The sequence below is a fragment of the Populus euphratica genome, unplaced genomic scaffold (genome assembly GCF_000495115.2).
Source record: "Populus euphratica unplaced genomic scaffold, PopEup_1.0 scaffold20.1, whole genome shotgun sequence".
In the NCBI taxonomy this organism is placed as follows: Eukaryota; Viridiplantae; Streptophyta; class Magnoliopsida; order Malpighiales; family Salicaceae; genus Populus; species Populus euphratica.
Window position 1 is genome coordinate 2,382,012 of NW_011499854.1, and position 20,864 is coordinate 2,402,875.

At 36.0% G+C, this 20,864-nt stretch overlaps 2 protein-coding genes across 4 annotated transcripts in view; both read left to right on the forward strand.

The window, feature by feature from the left end:
• The window catches only part of LOC105122676 (protein S-acyltransferase 24-like), a 9,530-nt gene extending 1,867 nt beyond the window's left edge, over positions 1-7,663 (forward strand). The window contains exons 3-14 of one of the 2 annotated variants that reach the window (XR_841733.1): positions 1,840-1,952; positions 2,348-2,427; positions 2,556-2,719; positions 3,716-3,854; positions 3,958-4,057; positions 4,943-5,000; positions 5,191-5,268; positions 5,375-5,473; positions 5,856-5,934; positions 6,041-6,189; positions 6,638-7,299; positions 7,392-7,663. Coding sequence is in view for 1 of the 2 variants with exons in the window: in XM_011021937.1 (XP_011020239.1) it covers positions 1,840-1,952; positions 2,348-2,427; positions 2,556-2,719; positions 3,716-3,854; positions 3,958-4,057; positions 4,943-5,000; positions 5,191-5,268; positions 5,375-5,473; positions 5,856-5,934; positions 6,041-6,189; positions 6,638-7,066 (1,488 nt within the window). In the remaining variant the exon portion in view is untranslated. The other variant, XM_011021937.1, reaches the window with a different exon arrangement.
• A 2,245-nt stretch (positions 7,664-9,908) lies between these two features.
• LOC105122680 (Leucine-rich repeat family protein) lies at positions 9,909-19,844 on the forward strand. 2 transcript variants are annotated; one of them, XM_011021940.1, is made up of 16 exons: positions 9,909-9,929; positions 10,868-11,163; positions 11,247-11,375; positions 11,489-11,696; positions 13,072-13,218; positions 13,470-13,544; positions 13,931-14,002; positions 14,918-14,989; positions 15,092-15,163; positions 15,263-15,334; positions 15,570-15,641; positions 16,940-17,008; positions 17,971-18,114; positions 18,639-18,710; positions 18,912-19,058; positions 19,315-19,844. In XM_011021940.1, exons 2-16 carry the CDS (start codon positions 10,933-10,935, stop codon positions 19,497-19,499), a joined length of 1,767 nt encoding a protein of 588 aa, XP_011020242.1. In that variant the 5' UTR covers positions 9,909-9,929; positions 10,868-10,932; the 3' UTR covers positions 19,500-19,844. The 2 variants fall into 2 exon arrangements, with proteins under 2 accessions (XP_011020242.1, XP_011020241.1); XM_011021939.1 differs by lacking the exon at positions 9,909-9,929 and adding an exon at positions 9,936-10,063.
• Positions 19,845-20,864: the final 1,020 nt, after the last annotated feature.

The following is a 20,864-nucleotide window of genomic DNA, read 5'->3' on the forward strand; positions in this document are numbered from 1 at the left end:
TCTTTTTTTTTTTTGGAATAGTACTGATTTCCCCCCTCTGATTGGCACTTGGATATGGTTATAAGGAGGTCAGCTTAGTACTCTTTGGTTAATTGATTTTCACTATAATTGAAGAAATAGGTTGAATTGAGTTTTCAGATCCCTTGGCTACTGGCTCTTTCTTCACTTTTTTTTTTTCCATTCGTCTTCAAGGGATTCTATATCCAGGGTGCAAGAGTTTCAATGCAAGAGATCATGTATCAATTATGCAAAAAAATTATTGCCTGTTGCTACTTGAACATAGTATGGCACCGTTTGGGAACGCGGTGCAAACTGTGTTCCCAAAATATTCAATTTTTTTTTTTGCTAAAATTTAATATGTTTTGGATCGTTTTGATGTGCTGATATCAAAAATGATTCTTAAAAAATGAAAAAAAAATTATTGAAAAGCAACCGTAACTACATTGCCAAACATGCTCTATTACCGGAGTCAATGGCTATGCTTATACATTCTGTAATATGTATAAGAGGACCTTTTCTCACATGTAAACGGAATCCAAAACATTGATCATACATAGAAATGGTTTAGTTTGCATATTTCCCTTGAAGGAAGCTTATTGTTCTAGTAAAGCTTCCAAGGTCAGCATTGCAAATCAGTATTTGGACACACAATTTGATCATTGATTTCCATTTTAATAACTTCATCCACTTAATAGGTTCTTTAGCAATGGAAAACTTCCAGATATATCAAGAGAAAATACATTTAAAATGGGATGAAATTTGCCATATTTACAGGAGCAATTGTACAGTAATCCACTAAATGGGATCTGTCAAAGGGGTTTCAGATTTTTCTGTTTGAATGTTGAAGTGATTGGAACTTGAACTTAAGAAGTATAGTAAAACTATTTTCATCCCTGCATTTTTTAGTCTTGAGTGTTTAAAGGTTCAGTGACCCTGTTGATGTGTCTCTATTTATAAACTCAGGTTGCTTGTTTACCTTCCAAATATTCCCTTAAATTTGTGCTGCTCTAAGGCATGTAGTGAGTGAATTGATGCAATTTATCCCTACTATTTGAAACATTTTTAAAATTGATGCTGAAACTTGATAAAATAATGAAAGCAAATCAGGTTTTCAGCTTAAAATTGATAAAAAAAAATGTGGCACAAACTGGTTAGGTATAGCATATAGGAGCATGAGATTGGTTGTAACAGATGGTTTAGGGGCCTGTTATTGATTGAATGAGGGTTGGGTAAAGAAGAGAGCCAGGAATGAAATCCCTGAGCTGCAATGCTGACTGAAATATATAGGAGGTGGGCAATAGTTTCTGTATCTGGCATGACCTTTGGTTAGGTATAGCATATAGGAGCATGAGATTGGTTGTAACAGATGGTTTAGGGGCCTGTTATTGATTGAATGAGGGTTGGGTAAAGAAGAGAGCCAGGAATGAAATCCCTGAGCTGCAATGCTGACTGAAATATATAGGAGATGGGCAATAGTTTCTGTATCTGGCATGACCTTTGGCCTAAAATCATAAATTCAAATTTTCATAATTCTTTCCTAGTTAAAAATGTTAACGATGCTTAAAACTCTGTGCTATCAAAGCACAGGCAATCATATTTTTGCCATGCCCTTTTTTTTAGTTGTGAAGATGCCCTCTCAAGATTACCAATAACCATTCTCTATCCATTAACTTGGACTGTTTGAATCATGTTTGATGTGAAAATGAAAGTGGAAGGTTTCTAGATGCTGTACTCTGGCTATCCTGTCCTGAATTGCCGGTTATTAATTGCTCTAACCAGTACTTATCTGTGAAATGTGAGGATAGTGACACATTGGTTGTTAATTGGACATCAATACAGACAACCCATGTTGCAGCTCAATATGGCCAGACAGCTTTTCTCTATCACATTGTCTCAAAATGGAATGCTGACCCCGATGTTCCTGACTTTGATGGAAGAAGCCCTTTACACTGGTATATAAGAACTTCTGCTTCCCTTTTATTGTTGAAGAGGTTATTTTTTTCTTGAAACACTTTTTTTATCTAAAAAATATTTCAATGTTTTCTTGCTTGGGCTACACCATTGTGGTTTGTTCGCTATGATGTACCAGCTTGCTTAGCCTTTGTTTTGAGAATATCAGCTTATGCTTTTGGTTTTGTTGACAAATATCTGTGGGTCACATGCTTAAAATCAACAAGTTAGCTTCCATATTAAATGTTAAGCCAGTCCCAATTCCTTTATCTGTCATTATTTTGTTGTATTAAATAGCTCCTGTACCAAGAATTACATGCCCTTGTTTCCTTTTTATCAGTGATTGGTAGTGTTTTGATTTTTTTTTGTTCATTTGTTTCTTTCTTGGATATTTTAGGGCTGCGTATAAAGGTTTTGCTGATTCTATACGCCTTCTATTGTTTCTGGATTCTTATAGAGGACGCCAAGATAGAGAGGGTAAACCAGCTTCCCAAATGTTTTAACTTCAGTTTTGTCAACATATAAATTATTAGTGAAATATACATGTGTTAAATCTGTATGGATAAGTGTTTCTATTCCCTTAACATTTTTCACTTATACATTAGGATGCACTCCTCTCCATTGGGCTGCTATTAGGGGTAACTTGGGGGCATGCACAGTGCTAGTACAGGCTGGAAAGAAGGAGGACTTGATGGTGACTGATAACACTGGCCTTACTCCAGCGCAGCTTGCTTCTGACAAAAATCATCGACAAGTTGCTTTTTTCCTTGTATGTGTCCAACAACAAAAAATAATTTAAATTGGTTGGCAATGTTACTTTTTTGAGGGATTTATTGTTTTTTCCATATGTTCTTATGTGAGGCTCAAGTGCTTTTTGTGGCTAGTGATTTGGCATTGAAATAATGTCTTCAAGAATGAATTAAAACAATATTGCCACAAACAAGAAAGGATAACAATAAAAGAAGTGTATACTAGAACTGTTTCAAGAGGCACCTGGAACTTGGGAAGTCACAAAGACAACATAGTGGTAGGATTCCACAGAAAAAAGGAAGCTTGTATTCTGGTCTTGTTGATTTTGGATGTCATGTTGCATCTAGTTATATGAAGTGTGCTATCTCAAAGAGTTTTATTCTTTTTGGATCTCCTCACATTCACTTATTTGGCTCTCATATAGGTAAAACCCTTCCTCCATAATGTGAACTATAGTTGCCAAATGGTGTGTGGTTCTGGGTTGATAGTTGCTTGATTTGATTCTATAATTGTAAAAACCCTTTTCTGACAGAAAGCCTTCCATCTCAATAAAGGTCTTCAATCTCATTTGAAAGTCTATTGTTTCCTTCGAAGTGTCTCCATTTGTATGGCCATCCTATCTCAATGCAAACATGCAATAGACCTTCTCTCTTGGACTGGTCTAACTGTTTGCAAGCCATCTGAGATTCCTATAGAATCATTAGTTCTCAGTTGATGAAGGAGAACTGCAGGAGGATCTTTCAATGCATAGATTTTTGGATGGAAACCTAATCTACCTGAATGTGACTAGGCCTGATATGCATAGCATATGCTTCTTCTCCCATTTAATTTTCATTTTCCTTCCATGTGTGGCTTATTGTTCTGTTTGCATTTGAATCTTTAATTTTCCTAAGAGTTTTGAAATGCTGATGAGTTTTCTGTTTATTTTTCCAAGTTTCGTAGTGTTCTATTCTAATTTGAAAGTCTCTGAAGTTTTTCTTCAAGTTATATTTTCTGATAGAATCCCATTCTGCAGGGAAATGCTAGAGGGTTGCTTGACAAACAATGTGACGGGAACAGCCGCTTGGGACGCCTCTCAAAGTTGGGGCTTGCACCTGTGTTGTGGTTCATAATTATACTTCTCCTGTTGATCTATGTTCATTCTGTCATCCTGGGTATCCTCCATTATCTTTTTGATACCATGTATTTTTATTCCTGTCATCAAGACTATCTTCAACGTCTCCTTCTTACATTTTAATTTAATAACTTTGGGTGCAGCTTCAAATCTGCCAAAGTTAACAGCTGGCTTTGGCCTTCTTGCCTGGCTTGCTGTTTTCCTGGCTACTGCTGGACTAGTTATGTTTTATAGATGTAGCAGGTATGCTCTATTGTGCATTTCTAGTGACTTGTTGAATAAATCCATGCCAGAACTGTTGTCTAAGTGTGCTATCACTTCTCTTTTTTGTTGCCAAAGAAATCATTAATAAGTAGAAAAATATGTGAAGGAAGAGATGTAGCTCTTATATGCATTTGAGGCCTCCATCAGATGGCTCAGGGGGTTTTGCTATCATGCAATCCTCAAATTCAGATATTTGTGGAGCGAGTGATTTGATATATTGAGATACAGTAGGAGCACTGTTTGTGAATTGATTAAAGGCACCAGTTAAATTATGAGCAAATGGAAAAAATTCTTTGCATGTCTAGCTGTGACTGTTTGTGGACTGTTCCGTGTAATATAAATCATGCAATGCCTTTAATTTGTTTTATTGGAGCAGCATTCTGAGACAGTTCTGTCCTGTTGAAATTTATGGTCAGAATGTTTCAGTAGACACGGAACCCTCTGGAGTCTTAGCAGATCTGCTTCGGTTGGCTATTGTGACATGTTCATCTGTTGTCATAAAGACACTTGTGTCTGTTGAGAAAAAAAAAATTCCTTTTCTTTTTAATTTTTGGGAATTATGTATATTCTATTTTAACTTTTCCTTCCCCATAATATGGTAATCACTTAAAGTTAACTTTTTAATATGTCTTTTTGTACATAATTAATGTTTCTCTCTTTGCATATTAATCTCCAATTGATCACATACTTGCATCCACACCTGTGCATATATTACAGTTGATGATAAAACATCTGATTCTTTTTTGTTCATTCTACAATGTGAATCTTTTGTGAACATGAAAATTAATGATTTAACATCTTACTTGAACATTGTAATCTCAATTGATTTTGGCTTTCTTTTTTCTCGGTGTTATTTCTTTGCAGGAAGGATCCAGGTTACATTAGAATGAATGTGCATGATCCGCAGAATATGAAAGATGATGTACATTTAAACCCTTATACGTTAAGCATGTTTATATTATTACTATTCATGGCTCTTTGGAATGTAGAAAGATAGGTTTCTAGTCAGTTCTTTCATTGAAGGCATACAAGTTTTCTATTTTCTTTCTTTTTGGCACAGGCCCTGTATATTCTCTTATTACTTTTGTATCTATACTGTCCCTTTATTCTAGGAGCCACTTTTGAAGATTGAGATAAACAACCCTGCTTTGCTAGCTGGGAATTGGTCTCAGCTCTGTGCAACATGCAAGGTACTGATTTTTGTCAGCCTATATGTATCTTGGTTGATGAGTGTTTCGTCTACCTTGTTCTGATTAATGCTTGTTTAATATCAATCCAATTTCATATAATAATTAGATTGTCAGACCTCTCCGTGCAAAGCACTGTTCCACATGTGATCGATGTGTTGAACAATTTGATCATCATTGCCCTTGGGTATCTAACTGCATTGGCAAGGTGCGTAGAGACAGTTTGATGTCTTTTCCTTCAACTCATATTTCTACTTCATATTTTACTAGCAAGGAAAATATTTAACATCTTGCATTCGAAATAGAATTCAGTTTATTGCCCTGGCAATTTGTTTGATAACATTCAGCCATATAAATTGACCTTCGACATTTTATAGTCCATGTGACTGTTTGGAATGCATGTCCGAGTGACAGACTTAAATATATTGGCTTAATACTCACATTTAGCTTATATATATATGACTTGAGATTTCCTTAGTGGGACCATGCCATTTACATTTTCATGGTTTACCTTGCACTGATGATCAACATCACTATTATTTTTCAATGTATTTACCTGTGTAAAATAATGTGATGTGCTTCTGATGCAGAAAAACAAATGGGAATTCTTTGCATTTCTTGTTCTAGAAGTTTCAGCAATGTTGATAACTGGTGCAGTGACTCTCACAAGTATGTGAATGATTAGCCTTTCAGATTCAAGCTATTTCTAAACATATTTCTAGCTCTTTTTTTGTTTGGTGGGGGTTTTCTGATTGAGAATAATTGCTGTATGTAGGAGTTCTGACCGATCCATTTGCTCCATCTTCACTGGGAGCATGGGTAAACCATGCTGGCTCTCATCATATTGGTGCTATATCATTTCTGATTATGGACTTCTTCCTCTTCTTTGGCGTGGCAGTATTAACTGTTGTACAAGCTTCTCAGGTGAGTCCTGTAAACATCTGCTAGTGCTGAATATCAGAGTCTGTTGGTGTTAGGTGATCTGTTATGTAGCAGCTGTTACAGAACAGTTGAGTTCATGAACTTGAGTTGCTTTTGTGATGCATTTTATAGTTGCCTATCTTTAGACTTCATGGAGTGGTAAGTGCAGTTTCTTGCTATTGCTGTGTGCTTGTCTGAAGAAAAAGTCTTTTCTTTGGAGTTCACTTAATTTGCTATTCTATACCAAGTGATGGTCTTAGATAGGATAAGCATGCGTTAACTAAGATTTACACAGCAAGAGGATATTACATGGTGTATTTGTAATCCAACTTTACTTGTGAATGTTTTATGTGTTGACAAGCTGTGCTTTGCCATTTAACTCTAGTGTTTCGGGCTGTCACTTTTAACAGTTTAGATGAATAGTTCTGAATCATTTTTTCTCCTGTCATAGATATCTCGCAATATAACAACCAATGAAATGGCAAATGCACTGCGGTATAGCTACCTTAGGGGTCCAGGGGGGCGCTTCAGAAACCCATATGATCATGGCTGTAAAAAGAATTGCTCAGATTTCTTGATCAATGGTTACAATGAAGATGTGGATTATAATGAAGATTCTCCACATTCTGAGGGGATTGGAATGATGCACATGTCGAGGAATTCAAACTTGCAAAATGGGGATGCTCATTCTCATCACATGAATGGCAATGGCCATGTGGCTATCAATGTGAATTCAGAAAATAAAATCCATCAGGGTCATGTCCATTCTTCCCGTTGTAGCCATAATCACCAAGGGAAGCCAAGAACAGATAGCGCACCCTTGGGTTTGGGTGGTCTTGGTCTTGGAAAAAGTAGTGCCCGAACAGTTGAAGCTTCATGATGGTGTGATACTAGCTGAAATTGATATGTTTTGTATCATAAACGCATATGATATACGATTTGTAATTTGATTGATTGCTGCTCTTTTTTGTCCCCCCAAAGGTCATTTTTTGTACAAATATGGTCTCTGAAATATTTGTAGCGGCTGTTAGTGAGTATCAGATCTAGCTTGTAATCCTCTTGAAAGTTAAAAGACGTGGGCACAGTACTACAGAGAGAGAACTATTGCTCAAGGTACCTTACCATGTAACTCGCTGTTTTTACATATTGTTAACCCTTAACAATCATGCGAGTCCCTGTCAATGTTTTCAATTTTTATATTGCAGATCTTCATTTTCCAGAGCTGCACCCTATTTCATGGATTACAGCATTTTTGGGGTTTTCCTATACGAAAAGCAGCAGTTCTGTATGGACCACTAGCCATCTAATTTTTGTTACTTCTTTGACTTGTTGTGGTTCCCCACAAACATACCCTAATTGGTGAGTAATCAGAGGCATTCTATTCCCATGGATTTAGTCAAAACTGTTGTTGATATCTTGAAATAAGCTAGTCAGATACCACTTTTTTGAATTATTTGGAAGCGAAGAGTTTCAAACTTGTACTCCATTTTACTGCCATCCAAGGCAAATTATTTGTATTGGCTTGGATGGACAGTGTTGCTGACACTCCGGATGGACAGTGTTGCTGACACTCCTCATCGAACAAGGTGTTTTTTTCGGATTAGTTTATATACATGGATTAATTTATAAACTCTCTTTTTTATTTTATTAGAAATGGACTATTCATATTGAGGTTAAGCCATCGTGTAATCCTTTTGATGTGTTGGAATCCAATTCTTTATTCAATATTTGTAGATAACATAGGTATGAGATTTAGGTCATGTGTTGTGGTAGGTGAGCTAGGAATTTTTTTTTTTTTTGAAATGTATCAAAATAATATATATATATATATATATATATATATATATATTAAAATGATTTTAAAATAAATTAAAAAATTAAAATTTTTAAAAGCATGTTTCAACGCAAAAACAGCTAGCTCTTTAACGAGAGAGTCTATGTAGTTTAGAGTAGGGCAGGAGTGTATTTCGTTTAAGGTAGGTGAAGTAGGGGATTGCCTGGAATTAGCTGAGGTTTTTTTTTTTTTTTAAAAAAAATAAACTCTGAAATAACTTTGTTTTTTTTCCCCTTAAAAGAAAAGTAAGAAGTTTGATTATTCATTATCCGACTTGAATTAAATCCTAAATCAGCTAATTAAGATGGAGTTAATTCTACCAAAGTCGAGTTAAGTCTTGTAAGGAACTTCCTAATCATTCAATCCACCACTGACGAATTAAAAATTATGAGATTGCCGTCTGATACAAGCAATCAAACAAGGCTTTTGTGGAAGTTGTCTCATGTTTCTCAAGAATAATGATGAAAGTGCAACAACTACATTAAAAATAAATTCTTTGTCAATGAATCTACCATTGCTTCTCCTCCTCCCTTCAAACAAATGAAATGCATACAGAGGAAAGAACATTGCCGTCTATCCCATTATGTTGCTAATAAAATACCCTTTCTTGCACTTAAGCATGATATCATTAGCGCCATTTTATGATTAATTATTTCATAGTTATCTCTAATTAATCTCCGGCTCGTCCTCGTCTCCCTGCCAGCCGGCCCCACAGTTGAGTGTCTCAGGTGGATAACGTAAATAAACCTATGGACGAAACAGCGGGCCATGAATGCCTTCTTCGAAAATATCTCGATACATTTATTAGCATTACCGTAGAGATTAGTGAAAGTCACGGATTCAAAGATAAGAATAGTCCCTCGATTTTACAATAAATACTAGCTCAGTTCATGTTATGATAATGTTTATTAATTGCTTACGTTGACTCATTAACTACAGTGATTGGATCTTCAAGATTTTCTAAGGAAATTCACCTTCTGGATATGCGAGAATGGAGATTTTTTGACCAGTGGATTCATGAAAAAAAAAATTGATAGTTGGGTTTCCATTCAGTCCATCGAAATTTTAGAGAAGTAAACTAGAGTGAAACACCCAATTAAATTATATATGTAGATTCATCTAATGATGTAAAGATTCATTCTTTGTGTGCATATTTAAGAGCATGATGTAGGTTAATTTTTAAAATATTTTTTACTTGTAAATATATTAAAATAATATATTTTTTGATATTATTATATTAAAATAATAAAAAAATATAAAAAATTAATTTGAAGTTAAATAAATTCAAGAATTTTTAAAAATATAATTGTACTGCAATGTCAAATACCATCTTAAACAAACAAACAAATACAACCAAGAAGATAAAAAAAAAATATTAATTTAATACCAAACTTATGTATTTATTATTATTGATGAGTCTTAGATATAATGATTTATTAATTAGATCTTTAAAGGCTTCCCCATCAATGAAGGGTCTTTCTGTCAATTTTTGCAAGCATTTCTTAGAATATCAACAAAAGAACCTGATTTGAATATTGTCTGAAAAGAGTGGGACGAAATTGATAAAATTTAGTTTGGGACTAAATTTAGATTAAGTATACAGGTCGTAGACGAAATTGAGGTTTCCAAAAAACATTAAATGTATAGTAGGGCTACGAGCTACGATTTGTGTACGTACAGTACAGAAAAGAAGAAGGAAAAAATTAATAATAAAAATAATTGCATACCCACTATTTCTCTTCTCCCGCCGGATAAAGCAGAAAGGAGGCAAAGTGGGACCCATCAAAGCCAAACACTTATCACCTCATCAACCACTCAATTCCCACGTGTCTTTCATCTAACGGTTCCAGCCCCAGGTCCTTCACCCCTCACTCTACTTTTCTCTCCTCCCTACTTTTTCTGCTTTCAGGTTCGGTGCTCTCTCTCTCTCTCTCTAAAGCCCTCGCTTTCCCTCTCCAAAGCTAGACCCTTTTTAGTTCAGACAAATCGGTTTCGTTATTTGATCACTTTCACTTGATCACATCAAAGTTTGGCTTTTCTAAGGTTGTTTCTTTCTACTAACTTTGATGATGTTTTGTTTCCTGAACTGTAAATTTGATTATCATTAACTGATATTAAAGGGGCACGATCATGTGAAGTTTTGGTTTTTGTTGGTGTAAATCTTGATTTTGTAGAATAAATCCTTGTACTTTTTCTTTAGAACTTGATATAGTGAAGCGGGTTATCATTTGATTGTGATTGAAGTTGTGACTTTTTGTTGGAAATGAATATTTACATGTGCCCCCTTTTGTTGTTCTGGGAAGGTGGATTGGTTTGATATTTTTGAATTGAGAGATGAGGCTTGCTTATTTAAAACGGATGATTTCTCTGTCAATTCATTTCAAGCTTGCCTGTGGTATAAGAAAAAAAATGAAGAATTTTATCTGTGATCACCCTCGTTGCATTTTGGAAATGGAAGTTGGTCCGTATTTCTTAATTTATAATGTTGTTTTGGCTTACTTTGATTCCAGTTGTTTTCTTAAAAGTGCTGATGATTTGTGTTTTGAGGTTCTGAAGTACGCACATGGCACGCCTAACTGGGAAAACTGAACTTCTGGTGTTTTCTTAAGTTGATACAAGGAATTTTATCTTTGTTATTTTTATTCCATACGGTTTCTTTGTCTCAACCGGGGAAATGTTAATAGTGCATTAGAGTTTGCATTGTATTGTATATGAACTATATGACGGACCAACTTCAGTAGTGTTTTCATCCTAGATTATGGTAGATGGTTAACTTTTATAGCTTTCTTATTTTCCTAGCTATACTAGTCAGAAATTCTAATGTGATAATTTTTTTTAACCATACAGGATATATTAGGCTTCTTGTCCTTTGGCTTTGAAATGGGAAACAACACCGATCTTCTGCTTGTTTGATGACATCAATAGATAACCAAAGAGATCACAAGTCAATGGGTGGAATTTGTTCAAGGAAGAGAGACCAGCAGGTTTTTGAGGGTAGAGTACGTAGAGGGGTTTCTGGAAACTATAGTAAAAGTTCAAGTTCAAAATGGCTGGGGACCACATTTGCTCGACCCAATGCTGATCTTCAGCCAGGATGTAGTTTCCCATCTCTCCTGGAATTATGCATCTACAGAATACGCGAGGTTACTTTATTTCTTGGCCTTGTGTTGCCGTAGGATTGTTCTTTTTGATGGTTTGCTCAAACTTTTATTCTCGATTGTAACAGGACATCAGCAGATATAAATCATTTTCCATGCTGCCAAGGGATATAAGTCAGCAAATATTTAATGAATTGGTAATCTCGCATTGTCTTACAGCTGCATCTCTTGAAGCTTTTAGAGACTGTGCTCTTCAGGTAATTTCTCAATGTATTTCAAATAGAAACACTTTTATGTTGTTCAGCATGGGTCAATTTTCAGTTTTTCATGCAGGATGGAACTAATTAGTTTGCCTTTTTTTTGTTAACAGGATGTCCTTTTGGGTGAATATCCTGGAGTTATGGATAGTTGGATGGATGTCATCTCTTCACAAGGTTCATCTTTGCTTTCTGTTGACCTTTCTGATTCTGATGTCACAGATGCTGGGTTGGGTCTCCTCAAGGACTGTTCAAACCTCCAAGCAATTGCTCTAAATTATTGCAACAACATTTCTGACCATGGTCTGAAACACTTAAGTGGTACATCTCAATTGACTCCCTTATTTTGGCTATGTTGGTGCAAAATCTGATTTCATTCTTTTTAACTCTTATTGCTACGTTAATAATTGTTACATGGGGCATGGTTTGTTGCTAAGTTGATGACTGCTTTTATTTTCTGCCATGTGCTTTGTGGAAATAACCTTCTTAATTATACATGCTGCCATAACCCAGGTCTGTGTGTGCAAAATCAATGTGTTGCAGATTCTGTATTCTGGGCGGAAATTTAAGCTGCTATGTTATATGAAATATAGTAGTGGGTACATTCAAATATAAAGCTGATTCTTTAGCACAATTGGACCACCAAAGATTAATGGAATGATCTTTTTATGTTTAGGGTCTGCATTAACCATATGAAGTTGAAATTTGGAGTTCAAAGGAAGATGCTTATTTTGTTTGGAAAATTTAATAGGTCAAGTCATTTATAGTTGTTGTTTTTAATTTGTTTAATTTTGAATAGTAATTGACATTCTGCATGCATTCATCCATGGTGAAACCATGCTGAATTATGCGGATAACAAAATCATGTCTCTGGTAAAAAATGCTGAGTAAGTTATCTTGCAATGTTGCATGTTACTTTGGTTGGTCATGAGTTGACAGTACTTATTTTGCATAGCATTCAATGGAAAAGGTCAACTTCTCAAGAAAGATTTAATATGTGCTCGGAAATAAGTCATACTTGGAGGAATTTTTGGAGCATTTTGAAGAGATCTTTTTGTTTGTTTATTTATTTATAATAGATCTCATAGATTTTATGTTGCCATGTGCCCATTTAGAAAAAAAAATGGCTAAAGTAAGCTCTGAGCTGCAATGGGTATGATCTGGAAAAAAAAAAAATTGACTATCTGAATGTTACTCACCTAATGTGCCATTTGTAGCACTTGAACATATGTTTTCCAGTGAACAGATTTTATGTTGCCATGTGCCCATTTAGAAAACAAATGGTGCAAGTAAGCTCTGAGCTGCAATGGGTATGATCTGAAAAAAAAATAAAATTGACTATCCAAATGTTACTCACCTAATGTGCCATTTGTAGCACTTGAACATATGTTTTCCAGTGAACAGATTTTATGTTGCCATGTGCCCATTTAGAAAACAAATGGTGCGAGTAAGCTCTGAGCTGCAATGGGTATGATCTGAAAAAAAAAAAAATTGACTATCCGAATGTTACTTGCCTAATGTGCCATTTGTAGCACGGGAACAGATGTTTTCCAATTTGATGTCTGAAATTGATGTTCTCTATACTATTCACCACTTTGTTTAAATTTTTCTCTTGCATGTCCAAAGTAATTACCTATTTAATAATCATTCTGGCGCTCCACTAACCAACACCAATCACTTGCTGGGTATTCTTAAGGTCTTACAAATGTTACATCCTTGAGTTTGAAAAAGAGCTGCTCTGTAACTGCTGAAGGAATGCGTGCCTTTTCTACCTTACTCAACTTGGAAAATTTAGATATGGAGAGGTGTTCTGGGATTCATGGTGGTCTGGTTCATCTTAAAGGTTTGTCTCGTTGTTTGATAAATGCTTCAGGTTTCTTTGGTTTATTCTTCAGAGAACGTTGCAATTTTGCTTTAAATTGCATGCTTCCTAGAGGTGTGAACAGAGTAGTTCAGCCTACTTGTGACTTCATAGAGTTTCAATGTTAGCCTTTATGCCTAGCACTTCTATATCCTATCACGTGGGATTTAGTTGCAAATCTGCTGATCTGGCTCTCACTCTTCAATGCTGCCTTTTTTCTTTTCTCTTCACAGGATTAAAAAAGCTTGAGTCCCTTAATATCAGATGTTGTAAACACATCACAGATATGGACATGAAGGCTATATCAGGTACTTGTTTATTTACTTTCTTGTTTAATTTTTTCTGTAGGGGTACCTGTATATGTCTGTTTTTGTGAACATGCTTATCTTTCCCAATACCTGTTTCTATGACTGTAATTTGAGGGTACTTGAATTGAATGACTTGTGAATGCACTGTTTGCCATCCTTGGCTGGCACGAATACCAATGGCCTAGCTTCAGTTTTTAGCACTAAACCTGGGATTGTTAAAGAGTATTAAAAAAGTAGGCCCTCATTGACCACATGTAAGATAGAAAAGAAAAGAAAAGAAAGGATGCAGGCTTAAGAATGTTTACTGGATAATGATCAAAATTTGTTGTGATTTCCTCTTCCAGATTTTGGTCGACAACTAAAGTCTCATTTTTCTCATGTTTCAGGTCTTACTAACTTGAAGGAGTTACAGATTTCTAATAGTAACGTTACTGATGTTGGAGTTTCTTATTTAAGAGGTACTTTGCTTCTTCTCAGTTTTCATCTAATAACATGGCTGCTTTGCATCTCCTGGTCCATTTGCTTTGTTCAATTGTAAAATTTTTTCATAAGAGACACGGGCAGTATAAATTGCAGAAGTGTTTAGCGCAAGAAAAAACAGAAAGCCACTAACAAATAGCTGTTTTTAATGGTACATTTCCAGAGTCAAGAGAAATCGCAGAGCCTCTCATTATTTTTGACCTCTTAGTTTATATGCCTTGGAAGAGATTCAAATATATTAATATTTACACACAATCTTAGACTAGATTGAGCTTGAGATATCACCATACCAGCTTATATTGCAAACTCTATAACCGACTGTGGGAACACCTGTGGTGCGCATGTAAACAATTCCAGATATCAGGTTCCACTGAGTTTTCAATAAAAAAGAAAGAAAGAAAGAGGTTCCTCTATGTTTCTTTTCTGTTCTTTTTCATAAGCAAAGATATACTATTTATCCCAAAGGGATGCAATCCATATTCACCACATGGTGTTGCTTAATGCGGAATGATATATATGTGATCTGTGAAATGTGAATGGGGAATGTGGCTCGACATCTGCTTATACCAGTGAATTTTCTCCTATCTCCCCCATCTCACCCCCATGCCCCAAATTTTATGATTATATAGTTGCTTCTCTTTTAAGATTGGATGGCTGTTAACAAAGGGTGATCACCTAAAGGCCTTTCCATATATGAAATTTTATTGTATGGACTATTTCTTCAGCTAGTATCTGTTATTACTAAATTAAATTGCATTGGCTCCCAAATATTTGAAATGGTCTACAATGATCCCACTAATCTGGCAAATGTGTGCCTTTTTAGCTAATGGTTATTGCACACTGTTTCCAATCTTTAGGGTAGATATGTAACAACATTTGTTTGTTATTGGCAGGATTGCAGAAGCTTATTATGTTGAACTTGGAGGGGTGCAATATTACCACTGCATGTTTAGAGTACATTTCAGGTTTACTCATTGTTTAGTTATTGGGTTTTCAACCTATACTTAATATATTGCTGCTTACTAATGGGAAATCAAGTAGGTGTTTCTCTGAACTTGTCTTTGCAGCTCTTGCAACCCTTGCCTACTTGAATTTAAACAGATGTCATCTATCTGATGATGGATGCGATAAGTTCTCTGGTGAGTGAATTAAGTTTACTTGTGACCTTACTATGTCCTTCATAAGTTTAGTGGAGCATATTTATTTAATCTTGATTTTATGGCATTAAACATGTACAGGATTGAAAAACTTGAAGGTGTTGAGCTTGGCATTCAACGATGTAACGGATGCATGTTTGGTGCATCTAAAAGGTTTGTAATGCCTCCCTCCCTCCCTCCCTCTCCCCTCACAGAAGATACAGAGAATCTCTTTATAGTTGGACATTTCTTTGATGTTGTCTCTGAGATTTATATGGTTTCATTTATTCATGGTCATACAACCGACCAATTATGTTTCAGTCACCTATTTTTTCTATGTTCTTGCTCTTTCTCCCATAAAATGATGGTTCTTGCACTTATCATCTTCTCTGATTTCACTTCTATCAAGGCTTGAAAAATTTGGAGAGCTTGAACTTGGATTCTTGTAGGATTGGTGATGAAGGCATTGCTAATTTGGCAGGTATGTTGTTCTATCTTGAATATTTTGGCTGCTTAATAATGTTAGTGTGGTGTGCTACCTTTCCACAGTGACTCTTGCTACCCAGGGCAAAAGAGACTCGTGATGAGATCAAAGAGGAACTGTTTTAACCAGCTTTCCTGGATTTGGCATTCTCAAGCGTTTTCTTATTATGAATGCTAAGTTCTTTGTTTGGTTTTCATGTCGTTCTATGATCAGTTTCAATTCTGGACCGCTTGTCTGTGCATTACAGGAAGTTTGTGACCTAGATTGTGCAGAGTAGATTTATTAACTTTCTACAGCACATTGGATTTATAGACTGAAAAAACTAGGGAGTTTTAAATTGGATATGTAATAAAATCAACTGTTACTTTGATTAACCCCCCCCCCCTTCTCCCCCTTCTGGGGGAGAGGGGGGGCACTCATTGTAATTGAATCTGTGAGATCAGATATCATTCTGTTTCTAGAACTCTATTCTGTGAATGGGAAAATTAAAACTGTTTCCTGATTAGCAAAAGTTAGGGAGTTCCTAGCTCTTGTAACTGACAGTTCGTGGAATGAAATTCCTTGCTAGCAGTGGTTCAAATCCATGAGTATACCTGGCTACCAGGTAATTCATCTCCATTTGAACAGGGGATAAAAAGAAAGATTTTTATAGGCTGCCCTAATTAGCTTAGGATCAGGGCTTACATCAGATGAGGATTTGTAGTTCAAGATACTTTGCTGAAGATGTGCACAGATCCCTGGCAACTCATTCATGAGGAGCAGAGATAGTATCCTTGTTAGACCTCACAAATTTTGAAATCCTTGTATATCTTTTTGTAGTGAGAGAGGAAAAAGAACCCAGGGTTACATAAACCATGTTGTTTTATGTTATTTCAGATGGTCCTAGCTTTGTTCTTGGTGTCTAATAGCTGTCGGTGCTGCTTTTCCCATTCAAGAATCTCCATCTGCTCTAAGGGTGTTTATAACCATGCATCTTGATAACTGAGAGCTTGTACTAGTTGTATTTTGGAAAATATAGAATATGCTGGCTACATTCTAAAGCAATGACTCAGCTTATTGCTGATGTTCCAAAGGAACCATTCATTGTTCATTGTTCATTGTTGTGTAGCAATGGCAACTACATGCAACTGGTTCTGTGTTTTTATTGGGTCTTTAATTTGTGCACTTGTTGCCTGTCTGGGAAAAAAATATGTTGCGACAATGGTGCTCTAATAATTTTTGATTGAGGGGCAAACAGGTCTGTGCTGTACTTGTGTTAAAGCATGCTTCTGATATCTGCTGGGTTCTCTCTTCAGGCCTTCCACTGAAAAGTTTGGAGTTGTCTGATACTTCAGTTGGAAGTAGTGGGCTGCGGCATCTTTCTGGTTAGGATTCTATCCACTTACTATCTAGCATTTGTCTTGTGTGGCTCATGATACTTCGTCCCATTCTGGTTTTAGCTGCAGAATATTCTGGAACTTCATTTCCACCTTTTTTCTCTCTCCAGAACTATTTCTTCCTTTTCTTAATTCTCTTTTGGTGCTTGCATCTCACCTTGATTAATTCTCTCTTGCATGTTATTTGTTTCTCTAACTTTCAAGATATTTTAATGACTAGATGATTATGGTTTACAGTGCTTTCAAAGAGAACAGAATCTAGGTTTTGATTAGTTCTTGAACTGAAAATATAGATGAAATGGGGAGTTGAAAGCATGCTCTTGTAATGCATATGCATGTTTACACTGCTTTATAATTTAGATGTCCACTTATTTGACAAAAAAAACCTTAAGCTTGCCTTGCTTGAAGATTCCGTGCTTGGAACATATCATACAACATGGCTATATTTGAAAGTGTCATTTATTGGCATGGTTGGTAGTGTATGAAGCTGAGTGCAGGTCCATATTCAAGAGCACTGGAATACTTCTACAGACTGTCTTTGTTTCTCCTTTTTTATTCTTTCTTTTTAGTCTTTTCTCATTTCAGTTGGATTCCAAAGATTCACTTGCTGGTACTCGTGCTTTGTTAATTCTGTTGAGACATTGAAAATGGGACCCTAAATTCATTTGTAGTTTTTTTCACATAAAAATGTTTAGAAAAATGTTGGCTAGCTGAAACACTAGAAAAGCAAATGCACTTTAAGCATAAAATTTGCTTGTTTGGTGATCCTCTCTTTAGTAGGCTTATTTAATTATCATGTTAGGATTTGGTTTTGGGGATGAAATTGATGGGGGTTTGTTACATTAACCGTTATTTGTGTTCTTCCTGATGTGAATACAGCTTTTAACCCCATGCATCTGTGTATTTATCAAATGGAAGGGCTGTCTTACAATTTTGTCCCATTGTTTTAGGAATAACTCTTCTGGAGAACTTGAATCTGTCATTCACCTTAGTAACAGACAGTGGTTTAAGGAAGTTATCTGGACTGACATCTCTTAGATCACTCAACTTGGATGCTCGCCAAATTACAGATGCTGGACTTACAGCACTTACAAGTAAGCATTAACCCACATCTGATTTACCTATGAATATGAATGCAAGTATTGGGTTATCTATTAGAAACCTTATGGTATTCTTGTGCTGAGTCATGTTTTGTTGAAATAATGTGGCTCCTGTTTGTCTTTGAGTTATTGCATTTGTGGATTCAGCATTTGGTGGAGGTTTATTTTTCATGCCGGAACCACTAAAACAATGGATAAGCAAACTTAATTGCATTTATAACCTCTTTCCCAGTGTTATTGGGATAAATCTGTTGGAAGCTTAAACTCGGATGAGAAACTAGGAATTCGAAATGAAGATTTTTTTTTTTTTTGAGGTTACGTTGGTATTTGAAACATAAGTTTCCAAATAGTAAACTGATGCAAAATACTTCTGGCAACAAGAAAAAAACCCTAATATAGAAACCAGAGAGAGAGAAAACTTCGAATCCAGAAGACCAGTCTTCAAAATCATACAAGGATAATCTTCCTTTTCTCTGTTTAATCATGTTTTGCCCTCGCTAATGCTTTTGTTGATGCAGGTCTGACTGGACTGACACGTCTGGATCTTTTTGGCGCTCGCATTACAGATTCTGGAACAAACTGTTTGAAACGTATGGATATACTTTATCATTGCATAAGTTGTCTCAATCCCAAGTTGCTTCCCTTTGTGCTATTGAAATTTGTGGATATAAGTAATGTGACTCCAGACTGTCCACAATCATTTTTTTGGCATAAAATTCCGTACTTTACCAGGAGTATTTTCCTGCTCTGATTCTGCCAAATGTTCCTACTAATATTTTTATGCCAAGCAGACTTCAAAAATCTCAAATCACTTGAAATCTGTGGAGGAGGACTAACTGATGCTGGGGTGAAGAATATCAAAGATCTTGTACACCTAACAGTTCTGAACCTGTCACAGAATACCAATCTGACAGACAAGACCTTGGAGTTGATTTCTGGTATCATCTGCTTTTTGTTGCTCATAAGTTTATTCTTTACTGCATAGCACCTGGCAAATAAAATGTCATTATAGATGATGCACAAGGATACGTGTGCTTGTAGAGTTTGGTTGTCATGTTTCTTTGTTTTGGTAGTGTGATGAAAGTATTCGAGATGAACTTGTGCCATGTTTCTTGTTATTTGCACTCAATTGAGAAATTGGATTTGACTAAAATTTCTTTTTCATCTGACACTTGTTCTTCTTTGTGAACACAGGGTTGACAGAATTGGTATCATTGAATGTTTCAAATTCTCTCATAACCAACGAAGGATTACGCTATTTGAAGCCTTTGAAGAATTTACGTGCACTATCTTTGGAATCCTGCAAGGTAACTGCATCTGAAATCAAGAAGCTTCAGTCAACTGAACTCCCTAATCTGGCAAGCTTTCGGCCAGAATAGCGAGAGACTGGTTATATAACACCATGTATATAGACTGTTATCAACCTGATAGCATTGTGTACAGTTTAATTGTTGTATAAAGTAGGCCAGTAAGAAATAGAAAATTATTGGATTGGCAATGGGCATTGGCGTCGGAACTTGCAATGCATTTGCAGAAAACTGAAGTTACATGTAAATATTGCTTGCTGGCTGCTACAGAATGAATCTGTGTATAAGTTGTCTATGTTGGCTGCGAACAACTACTATCTGCCCTGCTTTGGAAACTCCATCTTGCAGCGTGCAAGTCCCAGTTAATGGTGTTGATTAACCGTTGTGGAAATAATATAATGTTTACTTTTGGAATTATTCTCGCCATTTTTTTGGGTGCCCGTCCAACGGCGGTGTGCTTTAAGTGAGTGTGCTTCACAGTCGAACGATTATTTTTCTTTTGTGGTTCCAGATATTTTTCTGATTTATCATGCAGGAATTTTGGATGTGCTTGCTTTTTCTTGCCCCGTCGATCCCATTTGGTGGAAGATAAATTCTTAGAATCTTGATTAAGAATATGATATCAAGTGCCATACCTTAAGCATTCTCCAAGTTTGTACTATTAAATGCACCGCGCATGGGTTGGCTAACATGTTTTCACATCCAGCTCCGTATAGGTTAGATCTTTGGTTGTCTGGTCTATTATCTTTTCCGTATCGTGAGTACTTGGATTTTCACAATTTTGTACCGGTAGTGTTAGTTTCAATCGGAATCGGTTCTGTGGGTGTTATGTAGGGGTTTGATTTGGACATAATTTTGGATGTGGCGGTACACCTAACTAGCCGGTTCTTAACGAGTTGTTATGGAGCAGCTAGTCTTCTTGCCTTGGTTAATACTGTGGTTCATACTGCAACTTACCCCTGTAGAAGTCTCGCTGGAGCAACAGTCTCACCTGACCTTACCACTGGCCATCACCAAAGAGGCACGTTGAAAGATCTGAAGATAAGAATTATTGCGTTGCAATAAGAAATTGAACCGAATCTGCCTCTTAACGAGTTACACACCATGAGTGAATCTATCATCAATTTACAATGGGTTCCAGCTAGTTTTTACACGAATGGGTGCTTTATGCTAATGCGGGGTTAGCTAATATTTCATCTGAACAAGACACCATCTTAGATTGTTCAGATGCGCTGCACCAAGGATTTGTCACCTTTTGACCTAGTTAATGCTGTCCCGTGGTTTCCCCTGGACTGGATTTACTTAAGTTTCCAGCCAACAAGTGTTTGATGTGTTCGAATAATATGAGCTCCAAGTTTTGCTCACATGTTATAATCTTAGTGACTTCTGATGGTCTATACAATTATGATCAAGTTAAATCCAACTATAGATGTCATT

Excerpts from the sequence above, each read along its gene's own strand:
- LOC105122680 (XM_011021940.1), top strand. The coding sequence starts at position 10,933 with ATGACATCAATAGATAACCAAAGAGATCACAAGTCAATGGGTGGAATT. Across the intron at positions 11,164-11,246 it reads GCATCTACAGAATACGCGAG|GACATCAGCAGATATAAATC; the intron begins GTTACTTTATTT and ends CGATTGTAACAG. Across the intron at positions 17,009-17,970 it reads TGGGCTGCGGCATCTTTCTG|GAATAACTCTTCTGGAGAAC; the intron begins GTTAGGATTCTA and ends CCATTGTTTTAG.